This window comes from Pelobates fuscus, chromosome 10 (genome assembly GCF_036172605.1).
Source record: "Pelobates fuscus isolate aPelFus1 chromosome 10, aPelFus1.pri, whole genome shotgun sequence".
Classification (NCBI taxonomy): Eukaryota; Metazoa; Chordata; class Amphibia; order Anura; family Pelobatidae; genus Pelobates; species Pelobates fuscus.
The window spans coordinates 77273807-77294338 of NC_086326.1; the positions used below are offsets into that span (position 1 = coordinate 77273807).

General features: G+C 38.0%; 1 protein-coding gene across 5 annotated transcripts in view; it reads right to left on the reverse strand.

Moving 5' to 3' along the window:
- USP54 (ubiquitin specific peptidase 54) overlaps nt 1–20532 on the reverse strand; it is a 205615-nt gene that overhangs the window by 14535 nt on the left and 170548 nt on the right. For 4 of the 5 annotated variants that reach the window (XM_063435302.1, XM_063435303.1, XM_063435301.1 and 1 more), the window contains exons 7-16: nt 19673–19778; nt 19407–19553; nt 18488–18637; nt 17324–17492; nt 16660–16830; nt 15963–16094; nt 15478–15858; nt 14188–14422; nt 11902–12035; nt 687–863 (exon numbers count right to left, since the gene is read on the reverse strand). In XM_063435302.1, the coding sequence (XP_063291372.1) occupies nt 687–863; nt 11902–12035; nt 14188–14422; nt 15478–15858; nt 15963–16094; nt 16660–16830; nt 17324–17492; nt 18488–18637; nt 19407–19553; nt 19673–19778 (1802 nt within the window). The remainder of the gene's footprint in view (nt 1–686; nt 864–11901; nt 12036–14187; nt 14423–15477; nt 15859–15962; nt 16095–16659; nt 16831–17323; nt 17493–18487; nt 18638–19406; nt 19554–19672; nt 19779–20532) is intronic. The other variant, XM_063435304.1, reaches the window with a different exon arrangement.

A 20532-nucleotide genomic window follows, 5' to 3' on the forward strand; every position in this document is an offset into this window, starting at 1 on the left:
CCAAAGAGGACAATTACGTTTTGCTTATGGAAACCCGTTTGTAGCAGTTAGTATAAAGTGTTAATTTGCAAATAAACATTATTATGATTATTATTATTATTTATAAAGGGCCAACAAGTTCCGTAGTGCTGTACAATGGGTAGACTAACAGACAAGCAAATGTCAGCTACCTTTTACAGGTGTTCCTGTGGGAGAGAAAAGGTACTGATTTTTTTTATGGTTTTTGAACCCCCCCTCCCCCCTTCCCCCCCCAAAAAAAAAGAAAGTGCACCAATTAAAATGTTGCCAAATATAAAATACAACCTCAAGCAAAATCAGCAGAACAAAGGGGCAAGTACATAATTCACTGAAAATCTGATTGTTACAGTGGCTATACCGATGGTTACTAAAAACTGGTATTCAGTTATTTGAAGTGCCACGGTGCCTGGAGTCTGCACATGAAGCATTTCACTGCACATACTGTGTTTACACCTCCGGCAGCATCATTGACATCCTGGCTGATGAAAGTCAATTCTGTAAAAATGGCATCACACAGATGTCATTCATTGGCTGGGACTGGTCAACAAACATTCCTGCAATTATAACCACTATAGCAAACTGTAGTGATTATGATGGTTGGAGTAACTCTTTAAGGAACCTAAATTGGAGTAGTGGTTTAAGAGATAAGGAACAAAACACTGAAATACCCTGGCTCTGTAATTCATCCAAATCCAAAAAGCGCCTAGGACGTGGGTTAAATCCCATGGCAACTTCAATCTCCTTTTCCCGTTTCCAGCGCATCTCTTGCTCCCGTGCTCGTCTTGCTACTTCCTCTTGTAGTTCATCAAGTTCACTTTTTAAGGGCACTGGACCCTCAACCCCCACTGTTGAAAAACCACATAGAATTGTGAATGCCAATAGGTTCATAGCAACTGTTACAGGATTGTTGTTGCATAGCTGAAAAGTATCGGCGCCTGCTAATGCTAGTATATGCTGAACTGGAAAGCACAGCTAAACTTGGATTTATAGTATAAGACTGCCGGGTGACTATGTTGACATCAGAACTGTAAAGGGTTACTCCTAGAATCATGACCACTACAGTCAGATGTTAGGATTATACTAAAATGATAAGGTGCGCTGTGTCTTTAAGACCCAAGTGTTACAAAGTGCAACTAGTGCAAAACTTTATGATAAAGTGCAAAGTGTTTTTAAAGTGCACTTAAATGTGTAATAAAATATTATACATACATATGTCCTCTCGAATGAAAATATACATAAAGGAAAAGAGAGACACAAAAAACACAATAGTGTAAAACCGTATTAAAAATATATAAATTATAGATGCTAAAAAGATGCACTCACAAACATAGAGCAGAATGAGCCTGCTCTAGCTTTAACAGCTTCTTCAGATATAGGACTGCATAGACGGAGATACTTCAAATTATTTATTGCCCAGCACAGCACAGAATAGTCACCTTCCTTCACATCCATCTTAATGGGTAAATTCAGGTGGCTGGCATACAAAGTCCATTACCCTAACGCTGGTATCGATTGAATACATATACAAAAACCTAAAATCTTACTTTATTATGAAAACATCGTAATTAAAAATATATCATTATAACACCATATAGACATAGTAAAAAAAACCTTATAGATATATTAAAAATAGGGGAAATTTTATATTTTTACAAATCACTTAATTTCCTAAAGAGATGTATTTAAAGATACACACTTGAAGAGACACTTTTAAAGAGACATACTTAAAAACTTATAAACTTATAAAAAACAGCATGTTACCTAAACTACTCATTCTGAATAAATATATATTGATTAAAAAAGAAAGAAATATATATCTAAAAAATGGGGAAAAAAAGGACAATATATTATGTAGAGCAATAAATTTATACCATATACCAGAATTAACTTAAAAAATTAAACAAATCAAATTCTATGTTGAGCCCCCTAGGTTCTAACGTTTTTAACCTATGGACCCATTGCATTTCTTTTTTACCTATATCGATAATATGATTTCCCCCTCTCCATGATTTCTTCACTATCTCTATTCCCAGAAATGTTAGACCTTTAGGGTCTTTATTATGGTATTTTTTAAAATGTGCCGAAACACTATGGTTCTCATAGCCCTTAACAATATTATTTACATGCTCATATATTCTTTTGTGTAGTGGGCGAATTGTCCGCCCCACATACTGTAATCCGCATGGGCATATTAATAAATAAATTACGTTTTTGCTAAAACACGTAATGAAATCTTTAATATAAAACTCAGTATCTTTCGTATTATTTTTAAATTTACTAACCCCCTTCAGAGTGGCATTTTTGCTGCACCTACATCCTGCACATTTATTACAAGAATAAAACCCTTTTTTATTATCTAAAAACGTCTGAGGAATTTCCTTTTTAGGGTGATTAAAAGTAAGGATTCGTTTAAAATTTGGTGCTCCTCTAAACGTAATAAAAGGTTTCTCCGGAATAATTTTACTGAGTTCATTATCTTTCTTTAAAAAAACAGGGGTAATATTATTTCTCTTTCTTTATTTAGATTTCCTACTTCTTTCTGGTTGCTCAATAACTGATTAGGTTCTAAGTTTATTGTTTCATTATAAGCTTTTTTCAAAATTTGTTGAGGATACTTCTTTTGCTTAAATCTATCTATAATTATCTTGGCTTGTTCCTCACATTTATCCTTATCAGTACAATTCCTCCTAATTCTTTGCAGTTGGCCCTTAGGGATATTGTTAAGCCAATGAGTATAATGGCCACTATTGTACAAGACATAATTGTTAGCATCCACTTTCTTAAAAACATTTTTTGTTTTAATCTCGTCATTTTCTATGTATATTTCTAAATCTAAATAATTAATATTAGTCTTACTAAAAACACTAGTTAGAGTGATTGCTATTTAATTTTTACAGTTATTGCTATTTAATTTTTCTAAAAACACTTTAAGAGCTTCTTCATGTCCATCCCATATAAAAATTAAATCATCTATATATCTATAATACAGGACCAGGCTTGCCCCCCATTCTGGGCTTTCATACACATGTTTTTCTTCCCAGCCTGACATGTATAAATTCGCATAACTGGGGGCAACCCTTTCTACATGTTAGGCTGGGAAGAAAAACATGTGTATGAAAGCCCAGAATGGGGGGCAAGCCTGGTCCTGTATTATAGATATATAGATGATTTAATTTTTATATGGGATGGACATGAAGAAGCTCTAAAAGTGTTTTTAGAAAAATTAAATAGCAATAACTGGGGTATCACTCTAACTAGTGTTTTTAGTAAGACTAATATTAATTATTTAGATTTAGAAATATACATAGAAAAGGACGAGATTAAAACAAAACATTTTTTTAAGAAAGTGGATGCTAACAATTATGTATTGTACAATAGTGGCCATTATACTCCTTGGCTTAACAATATCCCTAAGGGCCAACTGCAAAGAATTAGGAGGAATTGTACTGATAAGGATAAATGTGAGGAACAAGCCAAGATAATTATAGATAGATTTAAGCAAAAGAAGTATCCTCAACAAAGTTTAAAAAAAAGCTTATAATGAAACAATAAACTTAGAACCTAATCAGTTATTGAGCAACCAGAAAGAAGTAGGAAATCTAAATAAAGAAAGAGAAATAATATTACCCCTGGTTTTTGATTTTAATCAAGAGTGCAATAAAATTAAATCAATAGTAAACAAACATTGGCATATTTTAAAGAAAGATAATGAACTCAGTAAAATTATTCCGGAGAAACCTTTTATTACGTTTAGAGGAGCACCAAATTTTAAACGAATCCTTACTTTTAATCACCCTAAAAAGGAAATTCCTCAGACGTTTTTAGATAATAAAAAAGGGTTTTATTCTTGTAATAAATGTGCAGGATGTAGGTGCAGCAAAAATGCCACTCTGAAGGGGGTTAGTAAATTTAAAAATAATACGAAAGATACTGAGTTTTATATTAAAGATTTCATTACGTGTTTTAGCAAAAACGTAATTTATTTATTAATATGCCCATGCGGATTACAGTATGTGGGGCGGACAATTCGCCCACTACACAAAAGAATATATGAGCATGTAAATAATATTGTTAAGGGCTATGAGAACCATAGTGTTTCGGCACATTTTAAAAAATACCATAATAAAGACCCTAAAGGTCTAACATTTCTGGGAATAGAGATAGTGAAGAAATCATGGAGAGGGGGAAATCATATTATCGATATAGGTAAAAAAGAAATGCAATGGGTCCATAGGTTAAAAACGTTAGAACCTAGGGCGCTCAACATAGAATTTGATTTGTTTAATTTTTTAAGTTAACTCTGGTATATGGTATAAATGTATTGCTCTACATAATATATTGTCCTTTTTCCCCCCATTTTTTAGATATATATTTCTTTCTTTTTTAATCAATATATATTTATTCAGAATGAGTAGTTTAGGTAACATGCTGTTTTTTTATAAGTTTATAAGTTTTTAAGTATGTCTCTTTAAAAGTGTCTCTTCAAGTGTGTCTCTTTAAATACATCTCTTTAGGAAATTAAGTGATTTGTAAAAATATAAAATTTCCCCTATTTTTAATATATCTATAAGGTTTTTTTAATATGTCTATATGGTGTTATAATGATATATTTTTAATTACGATGTTTTCATAATTAAGTAAGATTTTAGGTTTTTGTATTTGCATTCAATCGATACCAGCGTTAGGGTAATGGACTTTGTATGCCAGCCACCTGAATTTACCCATTAAGATGGGTATAAAAGAACGCATAGGACATGGATGGGCAGATCTGATGAAGCCGTGAACACGGCGAAACGCGTCATCACGCACCTTACGTCACGCATTTGAGGAAGTCCCTCCCCACGGAAGTTTTTTTCGGATACAGACGGTAACTACAGTGGCGAACACAACAAAGGGAACAGTCGACACCCTGAAGCTGCATATTACCGAACTTTTTGACATTTGAAATTTGGATGTGAAGGAAGGTGACTATTCTGTGCTGTGCTGGGCAATAAATAATTTGAAGTATCTCCGTCTATGCAGTCCTATATCTGAAGAAGCTGTTAAAGCTAGAGCAGGCTCATTCTGCTCTATGTTTGTGAGTGCATCTTTTTGGCATCTATAATTTATATATTTTTAATACGGATTTACACTATTGTGTTTTTTGTGTCTCTCTTTTCCTTTATGTATATTTTCATTCGAGAGGACATATGTATGTATAATATTTTATTACACATTTAAGTGCACTTTAAAAACACTTTGCACTTTATCATAAAGTTTTGCACTAGTTGCACTTTGTAACACTTGGGTCTTAAAGACACAGCGCACCTTATCATTTTAGTATATTCACAAGAGTGTTTTGAGGAGTTTTTACACTTATTTTTGGTGCAGCTTCATTTTAAGGTATATAACATTTATTGGAGACTATTATATTACGAGCGCCTACTTTTTACTTGTTCTCTGTGTATATTTTAGATGTTAGGATTACCCTGGTCAGGTGTCCTGGTAATTGGGAAAACTCTTTAGCAACTGTTTGCCGTCTTACCTGGTCCCAACTGGCTCAGAGGCTCCCTACTGGCTTCTAGAGCTGACCACTCTCAGCCAATGAATTACATTCTGTGCATTGGCATATTCACATAATTGACATTAGTTTCTGGACTGGCTGAGGACACCCCAATGACACTGCTGGAGGTGAAGTTATACCTCGGGCAGCATAGAGGTTAAACTCCGTAAGTTTAGCATTTCATACTGAAATGCTGCACATTCAGACTTCAGGTACCATAACAACTACAAATCACTGAAGTGGTCATCGTGTTTGTAGTAACCCTTTAACAAATGCGTATGTAAAATTTATAGTAACAAGGTTTTAACAATAGTTTTCAAATATCACATATGACATATTTGACTATCACATACAAATCACTGGTGAGCAATCCTATAGGTGTAAAAGTTAATCGATATGGTTAAAGAAACATTAACGTAAAAAAATGTAAATTGTCAGATGGTAACCTAGTGTAAGACCATATGGGTTTGTCACACTGAAAATAAAAAAAATTAAAAAACTCTTCCCTACAGACACTATGATAAAAATAAATGTATTTTCTCTGCGGATGTATGGTAATATTTATGCTTATAATTTTTCTTTCAAATGCTGGATATGTAGTTTACCAGTTCATTGTTCATCTTATTAAAATAATTACTTGCTAACCCAAGAGCTCATATCTATTTTACTGACCTATCCAAAAAAACAAAAAAAAAACATTGATACAAATTTCTGCCAGTTTAAAACCGCTAACCAAGGCTGTCAATCAGGCAGCCCAAAAGCCTTAATTCCCAGTTACATGCATCAATTTCACTGTGTGGTGTATCCACGCACAATAGTGATGGCTATGTCCCCCTTACCACAGTCCTTGGCATAGCTGATACTATGACACAATCCAGTTCACTAAATAGTGAGTCAGGCTTTATATATAAGGCCGGTGAAATAGCTCAGTGGATCAGCAGAATCTGTTCTAACCCTTGGGTTGCAGGTTCAAATCCCGGCAGGGTTGACTCAGCCCTTCATCCTTCCGAGGTAGATAAAATGAGTACAATTAAATTGGGTGATAGTAAACACCCCTGGATGTTGGGCTAAGGTAACATCCCCAGGACGTACTTGGAAACCGGAGTAATCTGAATGTACCTTTCCTGGTTAAAATATATATTATATAAACCAATGCCAGCCAAAGCATAGCTACTATTGGTTTATTGAGCAATTCCAAACATCCTAAGTGATGACTGAAACTGCTCTTGGAAAATAAACTACTTATCAGACAATGAATTCTCTGCTGTACATGTGATTATGGCATAATATTAGACCAGAATGAGAAACCTACTAAGCAATGCACCAAGGGATACATTAAAAGGAGAGTACAGATGCCAATATTACCGTATTTATCAGCGTATAACACGCACCTCATTTTAAGAAGGAAATTCCAGGAAATTTTCCCCCCCCCCCATAGTATTCCCCCCCTCATCCCATAGTTCTCCACCCCCCCCTTTCCATAGTATTCTCCCCCCCCTCCCATGGTGTCCCCCCCCTCCCATAGTGTTCCCCCCCTCCCCTCCCATAGTGTCCCCTAGTGCACTCTCCCTCCCCTTGTCCCATATTTACTTACCTGTCTTGAAGCGTGGGCCGGCTTCACAGCACGCACCGCGGTACTGGAACTTCAATTTCAGGTTCCGGTTTCCAGCGGGAGTGAAAGGAAGTGTGCACACTTCCTTTCAGTCCCGCCGGAAACCGGAACCTGAAATTGAAGTTCCAGTACCGCGGTGCGCGCTGAACACCGGCCCACGCTTCAAGACAGGTAAGTAAATATGGTATATCGGCGTATAACACGCACACATCATTTCCCCCTTATTTTCAGGGAGAAAAAGTGCGTGTTATACGCTGATAAATACGGTATTTAATGTATTATCTATATATATTTAAAAAATGCAGGGTATTGATGCAAGTAAATTTTATAAACCGTTCCTTTAAACAAACAAAAAAAAATGGTATAGACTGTATATATTCAACAAGTATATATATTCAACAAGTAAATATGTGCACATTCTACCCCTATTCCTTTTTTTATATGCCTTCCCCTTCTTCCTTTATAACCAATTCCCCTTTTCCATTAGTTTGCACACCTTGTTTAATGCAATGTATCTTTTATACTATATCAATTTAATATGTATTGTATTATATAAATATAAAAAAAAATAATTAAAAAGTACCGTATATACTCGAGTATAAGCCGACCCGAATATAAGCCGAGGCCCCTAATTTTACCCCAAAAAACTGGGAAAACTTATTGACTCGAGTATAAGACTAGGGTGGGAAATGCAGCCACTACTGGTACATTTCTAAATAAAATTAGATCCTTAAAAAATTATATTAATTGAATATTTATTTACAGTGTGTGCATATAATGAATGCAGTGTAAGTGTGTGCAGGGCTGCCACCAGAAATTTTGGGGCCACTGACACAGCCTACGGTCTGGGCCCCCCGGGGCCCGCCCCCAAGTCAGTCCACATGACCCGCCCCAAGTCCGCCCACATGAGCCGCCCCCAAATGCACCCACAGGGCCCATCTTAAGTCCACCCACAAGGATGAAGTGTGTGTGTACTGAATTTTTATTTTGTGTGTGTATAGTGGCTATAAAATGTGTGTAGTGGATGTAGTGTGTGTGTATAGTTAATGCAGAGTGTGTGTTTGTGTAGTGAAAGTAGTGTGTGTATAGTGGATGCAGTGTGTGTTTGTGTAGTAGATGCTGTGTGTGTGTAGTGGATTATGTGTGTAGTGAATGCAGTGTGTGTTTGTGTAGTGGATGCTGTGTGTGTGTGTAGTGGATGCAGTTTGTGTGTTTATGTAGTGGATGATGTGTGTGGTTGTGTAGTGGTTGATGTGCGTGGTTGTGTAGTGGATGCAGTTAGTGTGGTCGTGTAGTGGATGATGTGTGTGGTTGTGTAGTGGATGCAGTGTGTGTGTTTATGTGGTGGATGATGTGTATGGTTGTGTAGTGGATGATGTGTGTGGTTGTGTAGTGAATGCAGTGTGTGTATTTGTGCAGTGGATGATGTGTATGGTTGTGTAGTGGATGATGTGTATGGTTGTGTAGTGGATGATGTGTATGGTTGTGTAGTGGATGATGTGTGTGGTTGTGTAGTGGATGATGTGTATGGTTGTGTGGTGGATAATGTGTGTGGTTGTGTAGTGGATGCAGTTGGTCTGTTTTATGTAGTGGATGATGTGTATGGTTGTGTAGTGGATGCAGTTTGTGTGTTTATGTAGTGGATGATGTGTGTGGTTGTGTAGTGGATGATGTGTGTGGTTGTGTAGTGGATGATGTGTGTGGTTGTGTAGTGGATGATGTGTGTGGTTGTGTAGTGGATGATGTGTGTGGTTGTGTAGTGGATGATGTGTGTGGTTGTGTAGTGGATGATGTGTGTGGTTGTGTAGTGGATGATGTGTGTGGTTGTGTAGTGGATGATGTGTTTTGGATGTGTGACAAAAGCTTTCTCGTTTTTTGTTTTGTTTTTTAAGAATTTGAAAACAAGATGTATTCCCCCCTCCCTGCCTCTTACCTGTAGCCAGGGAGGGGGGCACTGGATTCCCTGGTGGTCCGGTGGCTCTGCTTGTTGGGGCAGCAAGGAGGAGCCCAGCAGACTCCCTCCACATTCTCCCTCCTGCAGCCACTGCTCTATGCGAGCCCAGCATGCATTGCGTGCCGCGGAGCGTTGTCATGACAACCCGCGGCAACGCTTTACTGCTGTGGCTCGCGAGAGTGCTGGAGGGGAAGGTAAGTATATCCTGGGCCCTGCTTGGAAGCCAGCAGGGCCCGCAGAGGCATATATACATAGCGGTACTCACTATGTATATATGCAGATGGAAGGGCTGGGGGCCCGGGCATGCAGAGGATTACCTGTGCACTCCGGGCCCCCCAGGACCGCCGGGACCGTGACAACCGTCATGGTTGTCACCCCCTGATGGCGGCCCTGTGTGTGTGTGTATGAGTGCAGTGTGTGTATGAGTGCAGTGTGTATGAATGCAGTGTGTGTGTGTATGAGTGCAGTATGTGTGTATGAGTGCAGTATGTGTGCAGTATGTGTGTATGAGTGCAGTATGTGTGTATGAGTGCAGTATGTGTGTGTGTGTGTGTGTGTGTGTGTGTATGAGTGCAGTATGTGTGTATGAGTGCAGTGTGTGTGTATGAGTGCAGTGTGTGTGTATGAGTGCAGTGTGTGTGTGTATGAGTGCAGTATGTGTGTATGAGTGCAGTATGTGTGTATGAGTGCAGTATGTGTGTATGAGTGCAGTATGTGTGTATGAGTGCAGTATGTGTGTATGAGTGCAGTATGTGTGTATGAGTGCAGTGTGTGTGTGTGTGTGTGTATGAGTGCAGTATGTGTGTATGAGTGCAGTGTGTGTGTATGAGTGCAGTGTGTGTGTATGAGTGCAGTGTGTGTGTGTGTATGAGTGCAGTGTGTGTGTGTATGAGTGCAGTGTGTGTGTATGAGTGCAGTGTGTGTGTATGAGTGCAGTGTGTGTGTATGAGTGCAGTGTGTGTGTATGAGTGCAGTGTGTGTGTATGAGTGCAGTGTGTGTGTGTATGAGTGCAGTGTGTGTGTGTATGAGTGCAGTGTGTGTGTGTATGAGTGCAGTGTGTGTGTGTATGAGTGCAGTGTGTGTGTATGAGTGCAGTGTGTGTGTGTATGAGTGCAGTGTGTGTGTGTATGAGTGCAGTGTGTGTGTGTATGAGTGCAGTGTGTGTGTGTATGAGTGCAGTGTGTGTGTGTATGAGTGCAGTGTGTGTGTGTATGAGTGCAGTGTGTGTGTGTATGAGTGCAGTGTGTGTGTGTATGAGTGCAGTGTGTGTGTATGAGTGCAGTGTGTGTGTGTATGAGTGCAGTGTGTGTGTGTATGAGTGCAGTGTGTGTGTGTATGAGTGCAGTGTGTGTGTGTATGAGTGCAGTGTGTGTGTATGAGTGCAGTGTGTGTGTGTATGAGTGCAGTGTGTGTGTATGAGTGCAGTGTGTGTGTATGAGTGCAGTGTGTGTGTGTGTATGAGTGCAGTGTGTGTGTGTGTATGAGTGCAGTGTGTGTGTATGAGTGCAGTGTGTGTGTATGAGTGCAGTGTGTGTGTATGAGTGCAGTGTGTGTGTGTGTATGAGTGCAGTGTGTGTGTGTATGAGTGCAGTGTGTGTGTGTATGAGTGCAGTGTGTGTGTGTATGAGTGCAGTGTGTGTGTGTATGAGTGCAGTGTGTGTGTGTATGAGTGCAGTGTGTGTGTATGAGTGCAGTGTGTGTGTGTATGAGTGCAGTGTGTGTGTGTATGAATGCAGTGTGTGTGTGTGATGCAGAGTGTGATGCGATGCAGAGTGTGATGCAGAGCCTTGGTGGGGGTTGGGCATTTGTATTTATTTATTTTTCATTATTATAATTTTTATATTAATTTTTTTTGTTATATTAATATTTTTGTAATTGTATTATTATTTTTTACTATTAGTAATATTTTATTATTTAAATTTGTATTACTTTTTTCGTCCCCCCTCCCTGCTTGTTAGCTGGCCAGGGAGGGGGGCTCTCACTCCCTGGTGGTCCAGTGGTGTGCACTGTGTAGGAGCTGGTCCGCGCTGGTCCGGTCAGCTCCCTCTGCAAGTCCCAGTGTAAGTCTCGCGGCCGCGCTATGACCCTGCGGCTCTCGCGAGACTTACACTGGGAGCTGACAGGGGAGCTGACCGGACCGGCGCGGAGGAGGAGGGAGCTGACAGGAGCTGCAGGAGAGGTAAGTTACAGCTATCTGCCAGCCCCCCTCCTACACAGCCCCATTGTCTGTATTATGGCAATGTAAATTGCCATAATACAGACATTGACTCGTGTATAAGTCGAGTTGGGGTTTTTCAGCACAAAAAATGTGCCGAAAAACTCGACTTATACTCTAGTATATACGGTATTTAAGGGGAAGAAATGCAGGATATCATTTTTACTGAATAATCCCCTGAATAAACAGGTAAGCATAAATATTAAAAAGTGTATAGCCTGTAACATAGACTTAATATAATGAGGTGTTTGGTTATATTGCTAAACAATACGGTGGGTCTAAATCGAATGAGAAGCACATGCTAAAAACCTCAAGAGGCATATGAACAACATTCAGAAATTAATTTCCAAATGAACGATGTACTTTTCTCTTATTGTTTTAAAATGCCAATATATTTCACAGGGCTGATCTACAAGCAGGCCCTAGGTCCTAAGTTACTGATGAAAAATTACATAAGAAGAGGTGCTCAAATAATTGCAGTCTAAGAAATTGGTGTATAGTGGTATTGCAGACAGACTGCAAGATGTACAGTTTATATCTATACATTACTATATCTTACCAATATGCGAAGGATGGACTTTCACCCAGACACTGGAGGCAGAATCAGCCATATCTAGAGCACTGCTGCTTTGTGATTTCGGGATGTTTCGCCAAGTTGGTGCTGCCGCAGGACTTTTCCTTGAGTGATACTCCCTTGTAAGGCAAGGTTACATCATAATATAGCAAAATGGCAGCGACATAAGATTAAACACAAAAATACACAATTTACACAGAATTCCTATGCTGTAAGCTAAAACGGTGAAACATAAAGATCTTCTTAGCTGGAAGGTCACAAGTGACATTAATGTTTTATAAACCAATCGGTTTTGAATGTTAAAGTTATTTTACTTCAATTTCATTTAATAGCCTGCAACAGATCATGTAAGTAACATTCTTGACACTTGCGTCTTTTGTCATTAAACTACAAAAATAATTTGCTACACCCTTTGACCCAAACTTGCATGGTGCAATGGAGATCCCATTCTTGGAAGAAGGATGTGGTTTAGAATTAGGGTTTGCTTAAGTATTTAGTATGGGACTAAGGCTGTTACTTTACAAAGGTATACAAATGGGGTATTTTTTTTACCTCAGGAGATATTGCCGAGTATAGTTTAGATTATTTTATTACATTTGAACATGTGGGATTTAAATAAATAAGCAGACAAAAATACAATGTGTATGTAAAAATGGAATGTCTACTTTTACAAAAGGTAGGCCTTTATGGGTTAGTTTAAACAAACTGCTACAAGCTCATTCAATCCATCTCGAATTCTCTCTGTAAAAACTGAAATAATCAGATCTCTTACATAAAGATGTAGCTTCACAATAAAGTAGACATGAAAGAAAGAGGTTGCTGAACATATTGTGGAGTTTTTGCACAGTAGTAGCACACATCATGTTACAAAATACACAATAAGAAAACCTTGTTATATGTGTGTATGTTTAAAAAAAAAAAAATCAAAAAAAAAAAATCTGAAAAACCCCAAAAAATTTTAGTTCAATATTTAGCACAAATAGGCAGTTAAATGGCTACATAGTAAGTGACAAAATACCTTTGGGTAAATAGCCTGTGATATTTAGTTTATATAAATATATACATTGGTGTGACAATTATGTTTTCTGTGATGACTAGCAATCTTACAGGACAAACCTACCATTTGTACCAATTCTAAAATCAATCCAAATGAAATTGTATTTTACCCCTTGTATTTTGTGACGAGTAACTACCAAAAATAAACTGAAATCCTACACTTATTACATACTCTGTAAATAAGGACAAATAAATTCGTTACTTTTCATAAGCCGCACTAATTATGCACACATTATTATTGGCAAAATTGTGAAAAGGAGTTTTGTTTTTTGCATTTTTGTGTAATTTTTGTTTTAAATATTTTTATTGTTATCACGTCATAAACTTGGTTAACAAACATTTTTTTGATGTAGCGTGTATGATGTAGCGTGTGCGCAGAGGCGTGGTTCTCAGTACACTGTTATAAGCCGTTGGTTGCCTGCACAGAGGTGGGTTTGGCATACCTTATGCATCATAATCATCTGACATACATTGCAGTTTGTGCATATCTGGAAGTATGCGTTTATTTTATGTGAATGTTGTGGTAGACATTCAGGTATGTTTTTGAACCTCGTCGTGGGCTTGTTGCGTCTAGTTGATCCCAGTGTGCTAGAAGTTTTCGACTACTTGTCGCGTCTGTTGGGATCGTGTTGTGTGTGTTGCGTTTGGGTTTTACTTATGGCTTTGTGTAGTTGGCCTTTATGTGGGAGTGTAGTGTGGGTGCGTGTGGCGTGTCGGGTGTCTGGGGTGATATCTCCTATTTGGTGCCTTTTCTGTCCAACCTAGCGGTAATCCTGCTCGTCTTGGCTTCTCGTCTTGCTTACTGCTGTGGAGGATTTTGCGGGGTTTGTTGGGGTCTGGTGGGTAGTGAGGTGTCTCATGTTTCAAGTAGTATTGTGCCCTTGAGTCACTGGTGTGTTTCTCGTCGTGTTGGCCCCTTCTACTACGTCGGCCTTACATTCGGTCTTAGTGTTAGACGGATCATTTTTGTGTAATTTTTGTATGATTGGCGAGAAGTTATATATGTGTCCTTTAACAAACAATATATAATATGTATGGGGCCACTTGAAGAGAAACCGTTGAATTACAGTGGACAAAAATTATAGCTCAAATTTAAGGTTTTGTTTTGGTTCAGAAAGTTAAAAAAATTCTACTCTCAAGGGATTAAGGAAAATAATTTACATATATACAAAATAGATTTTGAATACACAAATCTTAACCTAAGAATATAATTACCTAAAGGCGCTGCAGTTCTCTGATAAAGGCAAGTCCATACTGATTGGGCTATTGCTGTTTCGTTCACTACTCTCGTAGCCAGACTCCATTCTCTGAATAAGGCGAGGTTGTTGCTGTTCCATTAGATTTGGGAGGTTCCGCCCCATGCCCCAACTCCTGTATTTCACACACTGGTGCTTCTCTTTTGTATCATGGTTACCATTTTCTCGTATATCACTGACTGACAGTTCTTTAACTTTTATATAGGAATGAGAGATGAGAGAACAGTAAAACGGTAAGCTCAATAACCAGTGTACAAGTAATTCCATCATGGCTGCTATTCAGCAAAATCCCTGGTAATGGTATACATGCAAAAAAAAATACACACTCTAGAAAAAGAAAAGAAAATTATATATATTTTCACACTGAGCTTTTAGTGTCACCAAATTGAGATATTGCTACAATGTATCTCTAACAGCAAACATTCCTCGGCTAAGAGCTGGAAACTGTCTGAGACTAAAAGGACATTGTAGGCACCATAACTGCTTCATTTCACTGAATAGTTAACGTGTCTAAAGTCCCCTTGCTCTATTCTTCCATGCAACATTAATGTTTTAATGCTAAACAAATGTCCCCAGCAAACCTTTTCCTCTGTGCTGCTAGGGCTAATGAGGAAGCACTAATGGGCAGTAATGGGCAGCTATGATTGGCTGAGAGTGTCAGATGACTGCATTCACCCCAATATAGTGCTATTGCAGGTATAAATCAGTATGGGTACAAAGAAGTGCAGTGCTATGGCTAAGGCAGGGACCCTCATTCGGTATTAAACTGCTCCAAAATGAGTTACCAATGAACAGAGGGACAATGGCCAGGAACCTCAGTCAATATAACAAATACAAAAAGATGAAATGGTTATAGTGCCATCCTTAATGTGAACATAGAGGCTATAATTAATGTATGGCTCACATCTTGAATGACTTATTAACCATTCCTTTGACAATATTTGGCAGTTTTGGCTGCCTGAATCCTCTGAGCACACCTGCCACTCAAATACCACACCACCTAAAATACAAATCTGGTTCATTTTAAGGAGGAAGATTTTGTTTGTTTGCTTTTCTAGCTTTTTTTTTTTTTTTTCTAATTATGTTTGAGAGAAATGGTAACATGTTGAGCATACACTATACTCCATTTAAAAATAGCCTTCCCAATGACTGAAAAATATTCTAATACAAATATACACATATACAAATAAAACATAAATTAAACAGACTTGTGGAAAATAAAAGAAAAGGGAATTGCAGATATATTCACCTGAATCTTCAGAAAAGGGGCTAAGTGGACAATATCCAGTGTTTTTCCTCTTCTCTGTTCTGAAGATACTATCTACATTTAATGGCTCACGTGTGGGGCGCCAAGTTGGGCGATACCTATTGGAAAAGCTGGACTTTGTCTCATTGTTACTACTTTCTATCTCCCAGTCCCGTGATCGCACAGTCAAGCTTGAAGGGGGCTTGATTTCTGTCTCATCCATTCCGCTGCCAACATGATGCAAGCCCTGTGAGGTCTGCGATGCCTGTGATGGTCTGCTGTGAATCATATTGCTAACAGTTGCTTTAAAGTCTCTGAGTCTGCTTGAACTGCTTGATATTTTAAGGCCTGCTCTGGGAGCCTGCTTCTCCTTTAAGGTTTCACCTAATAATATAATCAGAATTATTAGAAAGGCACATAAGAACACAGGAAGACACAAAAAAGAAGGTAACACTGCATAAATTGTAGACATGAAAGGAAAAGTAGACCTTCACTGTGATAGCCAGAAGACTGAGATTCATCTCCTTTCCTTCTAGGTCGACTTGAACTTCGCTTCCGGTCTGTCAAGGGTCCTTTTCTTGAGAAGTGTCGTTGATTGCACTCACTATCTGTCAGGTGTCCTATGAAGGAGACAAGGGTCATACTTGTGAAGCTATTCTCCAGCGAAAGGGTAGTTCATACTGATTGTAGCTTTAGGACCAGAAGTGGTGAGTGGGTGGAAAAGGAACTACATAACTAATTTTTAGGAACTAGAGAGTAGAAGCTTTACGAAAAAGGATATATAACAGACTAAATGCAGTTTCTGCACCATGATATTTTTGCTTTTTAATGGATATTACTACAAAGAGGTCGAGGCTGGAAATGGGCCTGTCACAATGGGGCAGAGGTTGGAAATGGACTGGCAATGAAAGGGACGAGGCTGGAAATATCTGGAAATGGACTAGCCATGACAAGGTGAATGCGGTCTTGTCTAGTGTGCTTCATTTATCATCAAACCGTCGTACTGTGAGTTGCATAAGAGGAAAATTATATGTATGAAACATAATTTTATGATTTTTGCATAATTTATAAGTAAAGGTTCCATACGTTGTGATATGTGAAAACACAACTCCCATTTGAAAAATAGTTTTCCTTAGTCATAGTTGTGCTTTATTACTGCATAAGAGTTTTCAAATTAAGGGTTACCTGTATCCCTGCTGCTCTGTGAGGCTGCATCATTCTCCAGGTTGTAGATCACAGTACCTTGCGAGTCAGAGGAGAAGTGGCTCACGACAGACTCATGATGTGAATGCTTATGATGATAACTATCAGTGGACGAGTCTGTCCTCGTGTCACTGGAGATGGACGGTTCCCTGCCTGAAGAAGAATGCAAGTTGTATTATTTTACAAGTTAGCTAAGCCATTTATGCTAAAAAAAAAAAAAAAATAAAAAAAAAAAAGCAAAATGAAGAGAAAAAAAAAATGATCCTTTAATTTCTGAAGGTGCTAATAAAAACAAAATACAGTTAAAAGTTTAATTTTTTTTTTTAATTCTGCAACACCAAATGTAACTATACTTTATGTTCTATCTGTATATGCAGTTACCAAGAGATTGAGAGAGGGAGAAAGGTCCCCGACACAGTTATACTATACGTGAAGCTTGTTAAACTTGTATGCTGTGACAGAATCTTAAATCTTACTCAGAATCTTAAAAGTGAACTAAAAGTCAAAATGGTTACACAGTAAACTATTATAAACAGGATAGCGAATTTGTAAATAGGCTTAAGAGGATGAAAAAAAGCAAAATAGGAGGCAACACACTACATAAGGGTTTTCCAACAGAGATTTTTACCCAGCAACTTATTATTACCAGAGTCTTCGCTGTCATAACAAGTCCTGCTGTACTGACGTAGATCCATCTGAGACAGGACATCTGGGACTGATACTGGGGTACCCCTGGGATCAGCATACAAAAGCAGCAATGGCTGATAATGGCCTTTAATACACTTTGTAACTACATCTTTCCATTTTGGACCAATCTGAAAAAAAGTAGACAGGTGTCATTATTTTAAGAAACATAATTAGTTTAAAAAGACAGACTATGTTCAGGGCCGGCGCAACCAGTGAACTAGGCATTCGTCTAGGGTGTTGGCCTGCTGGGGGCGCCCACTGGGATATTTCCTGGTGGGCTCCCCCAGTCCTGGGCCGCAGCTCTGGGCGAGCGGCTCTAGAGCCGCCATCCTATCAGCACCAGGCCGATCCTCCAGTCGCCATTTGGCCACCTCAGGTCGCCCCGGAAGCTGTCCTTCAGTATGGCAGAACGGGCACCTGCTTACCTGCTTACCCTGAGGGAAGGTGCCTGCTCTGCCAATGAATGACGGAGAAGAAGAGTCAGGCAGCAGCAGTTTGGGCAACGAGGTAGGCTCTTCTTGCAGCTCCCCACTCCTCCCTCGTCCCCACACTGTGATGCCGGGAGTCGGAATATGATGTCATTCCGGCCCCGGCATACTAAACAGCGCGCTGGAGGAGTGAGGAGCTGCCCTCCTGATGTATGGTACAAATATAACCAATAAACCTATCAGCTAATGACCGTTTGCTGAAAAAAAAAATGGCAATGCTTGAAACATGATTGCCATCTAATTATTTCAATGTGACCACGACTCAGTTAAAAATGCGGCTCAGACATTTGTATGTGTAGTTTTTCCACAAGTTGAGTAATCAAGGGAGGTAGCACTGTAATTTCCAGTTTAATGTAAAAGGTCAAAAGTTTGTGATGAATCCTGTTGGATTTGTTCCCAGAGGCGTCACCTAACACCCTTTGCCGTATAATGGGAAAACTCAGACCTTTGCGAATAAGTCATACCCACCATCCAGGCCAAACAATAAATAATTAACGTTTTAACACAACCAAATGAAAATCACTACGTAACCATTATAATGATGCATGATATTTTGATTCATAACCAATTACAAATGTTCAAAGATCCCACAGAACTCAAAACAGACAACTAAAAACAACTGTATAGAAAATTACCTCTTTAACATGCGCATCATCAAAATACATCCACTTGCGTATTTTAGTTTGAAAGAAGAACGTGGAGTAATGTTTTCCGTAGTAGCAAATCATGCCTACAAGATACAGTTCAGAATGTTTCGCCCTGTCGTCTGTTACTCTGTAAAACAACTGAACAAAGGAGAGGTTTCCTAAACTGCTGTTGCTTAACATTTCAACTTACATATAGTTAATTTAAACCATTTTACTTGTCAAATACATTTTCTGTGCGGTTTTAAATTGTCATTTACATGCTGATGTATGCATACATCATCAATAAAATCACTTTACTAAACCAATATACCAATGTTCTATCGTCTTAAATTTGCCAACCAAACCACAGTTTTAAAAACAACACTGTCTCATGGTGAAACGTTTATTGATTTTGTCGTATATAACCAACTGGTTTCAGAAAAATAACATATTAAAATGACTGAAGAGACAAATTTTTAAATCATTTTTTTTCTTCTGGGTTCTTATAAAAATCAACAAGGTTCCAATATCAATTAAAAATTACACATATTTATCAACAGATCACAAAACTGATTTAGTAATTTGCTTTGCAGAGAAATAACTAATAGTAAAGCCACATCATTTTCTTCAACATGTTGAAAAGCAAAAGTGATTGGCATATGTTTCATGCACAAATCAGTAAAAGCTAGGCTATATTAATTTGTACCTTCTTGAAATTTAGAAAAATTATCAAAGTATAAGAAACTATGCAGAAATAAGTAATTTCACTTCTCAGTGACAGACATTCGTGCAGGCAGACAGCAGGGTCATGATCTATGCACCAAAACCACTTCACAAACGATTTAGGAATGGATGCCATTGAAACTAATTGCAGACTTTAATAGGAGTTATTAATTAATGGCCAACACACTGTCGTCATTAAACTCACATCACCAAGTTTTAGGCATGTTCCAAGACTATGAATGACATCCTCCGCAAGATCCGAATGGTCAGAGTCCCATACCAAGCCTATAGTGATAATTTGTGGTGCGTTCATAAGCACACGTCGTATTCTTATTTTTTCACCACAATTGCTCTGTAAATAGAAATTGCTCATCATTAATATATAATAAGAAGCCTGTTTAATAAAACAGTGGAATCTGTTCTTGAAAAGCAGCAGCCTACAACAGCATTATGAAACAACGGTTCACTTACTGGGCAGTTTCGCAGGTCCCCCATAGTGCTAGCTTTCTGTAACAATTCTCCAAACATATCAGGTGTTGGCTTTTCCCTTCTCTCCAACATACAGATTGCTTGATTACTAAAATTTTATAAAACCAATTAAAGAAGAAATCTTTCAAATGCAACATAGCTAAAATGTATTTACTTTTATAAAAAGCAATGGTCATAGGCATTTTTATATATCGTAGTAAGATTATATTTGGAGTTGTCTCTGCCAACAAAGATTAAACAGACACTCCAGATCAGGAAAAGTTTAATATAAAGTAAGAATAATTTCATGAAATAACAAGTGGGGTACATATACTGAAAGTATTGTTGATAATTAATAATTTCAGTAACACAAGATTGTAAACTTAGATATAATATAGAGAGATGAGAGAGAGAGATGAGAGAGAGAGAGAGAGATGAGAGAGAGAGATGAGAGAGAGAGAGAGAGAGAGAGAGAGAGATTAATTTATTTTAAAGATGTTTGTGTTCCTCCATCCCTTTCATACCAGTCAAAGGTTTCATCAAACAGAATTTGATTAAATGCACACAGGAGCGTCTGTCTTTTCCCCTTTTTCCGAATTTTTGATATATTTTAGCTTAGAGTAAATAAATCAAGGTGTGTCTTAATAGAAATATGAAGTATGAGGAAAAACTAATAACAGGAAGTAGTGAGATTAAAATCTTAATTATATATTTTGCAATACTGGGAATCAAATGTTCTCTGGGTCAGAATAAAAATTTGTATATATTTATATAATCATTTTGTAAAACATCTGTTTAATAAATTAAAGGGATACTATAGTCACCAAAACAACTTTAGCTTAATGAAGCACTGTTTGTGTATA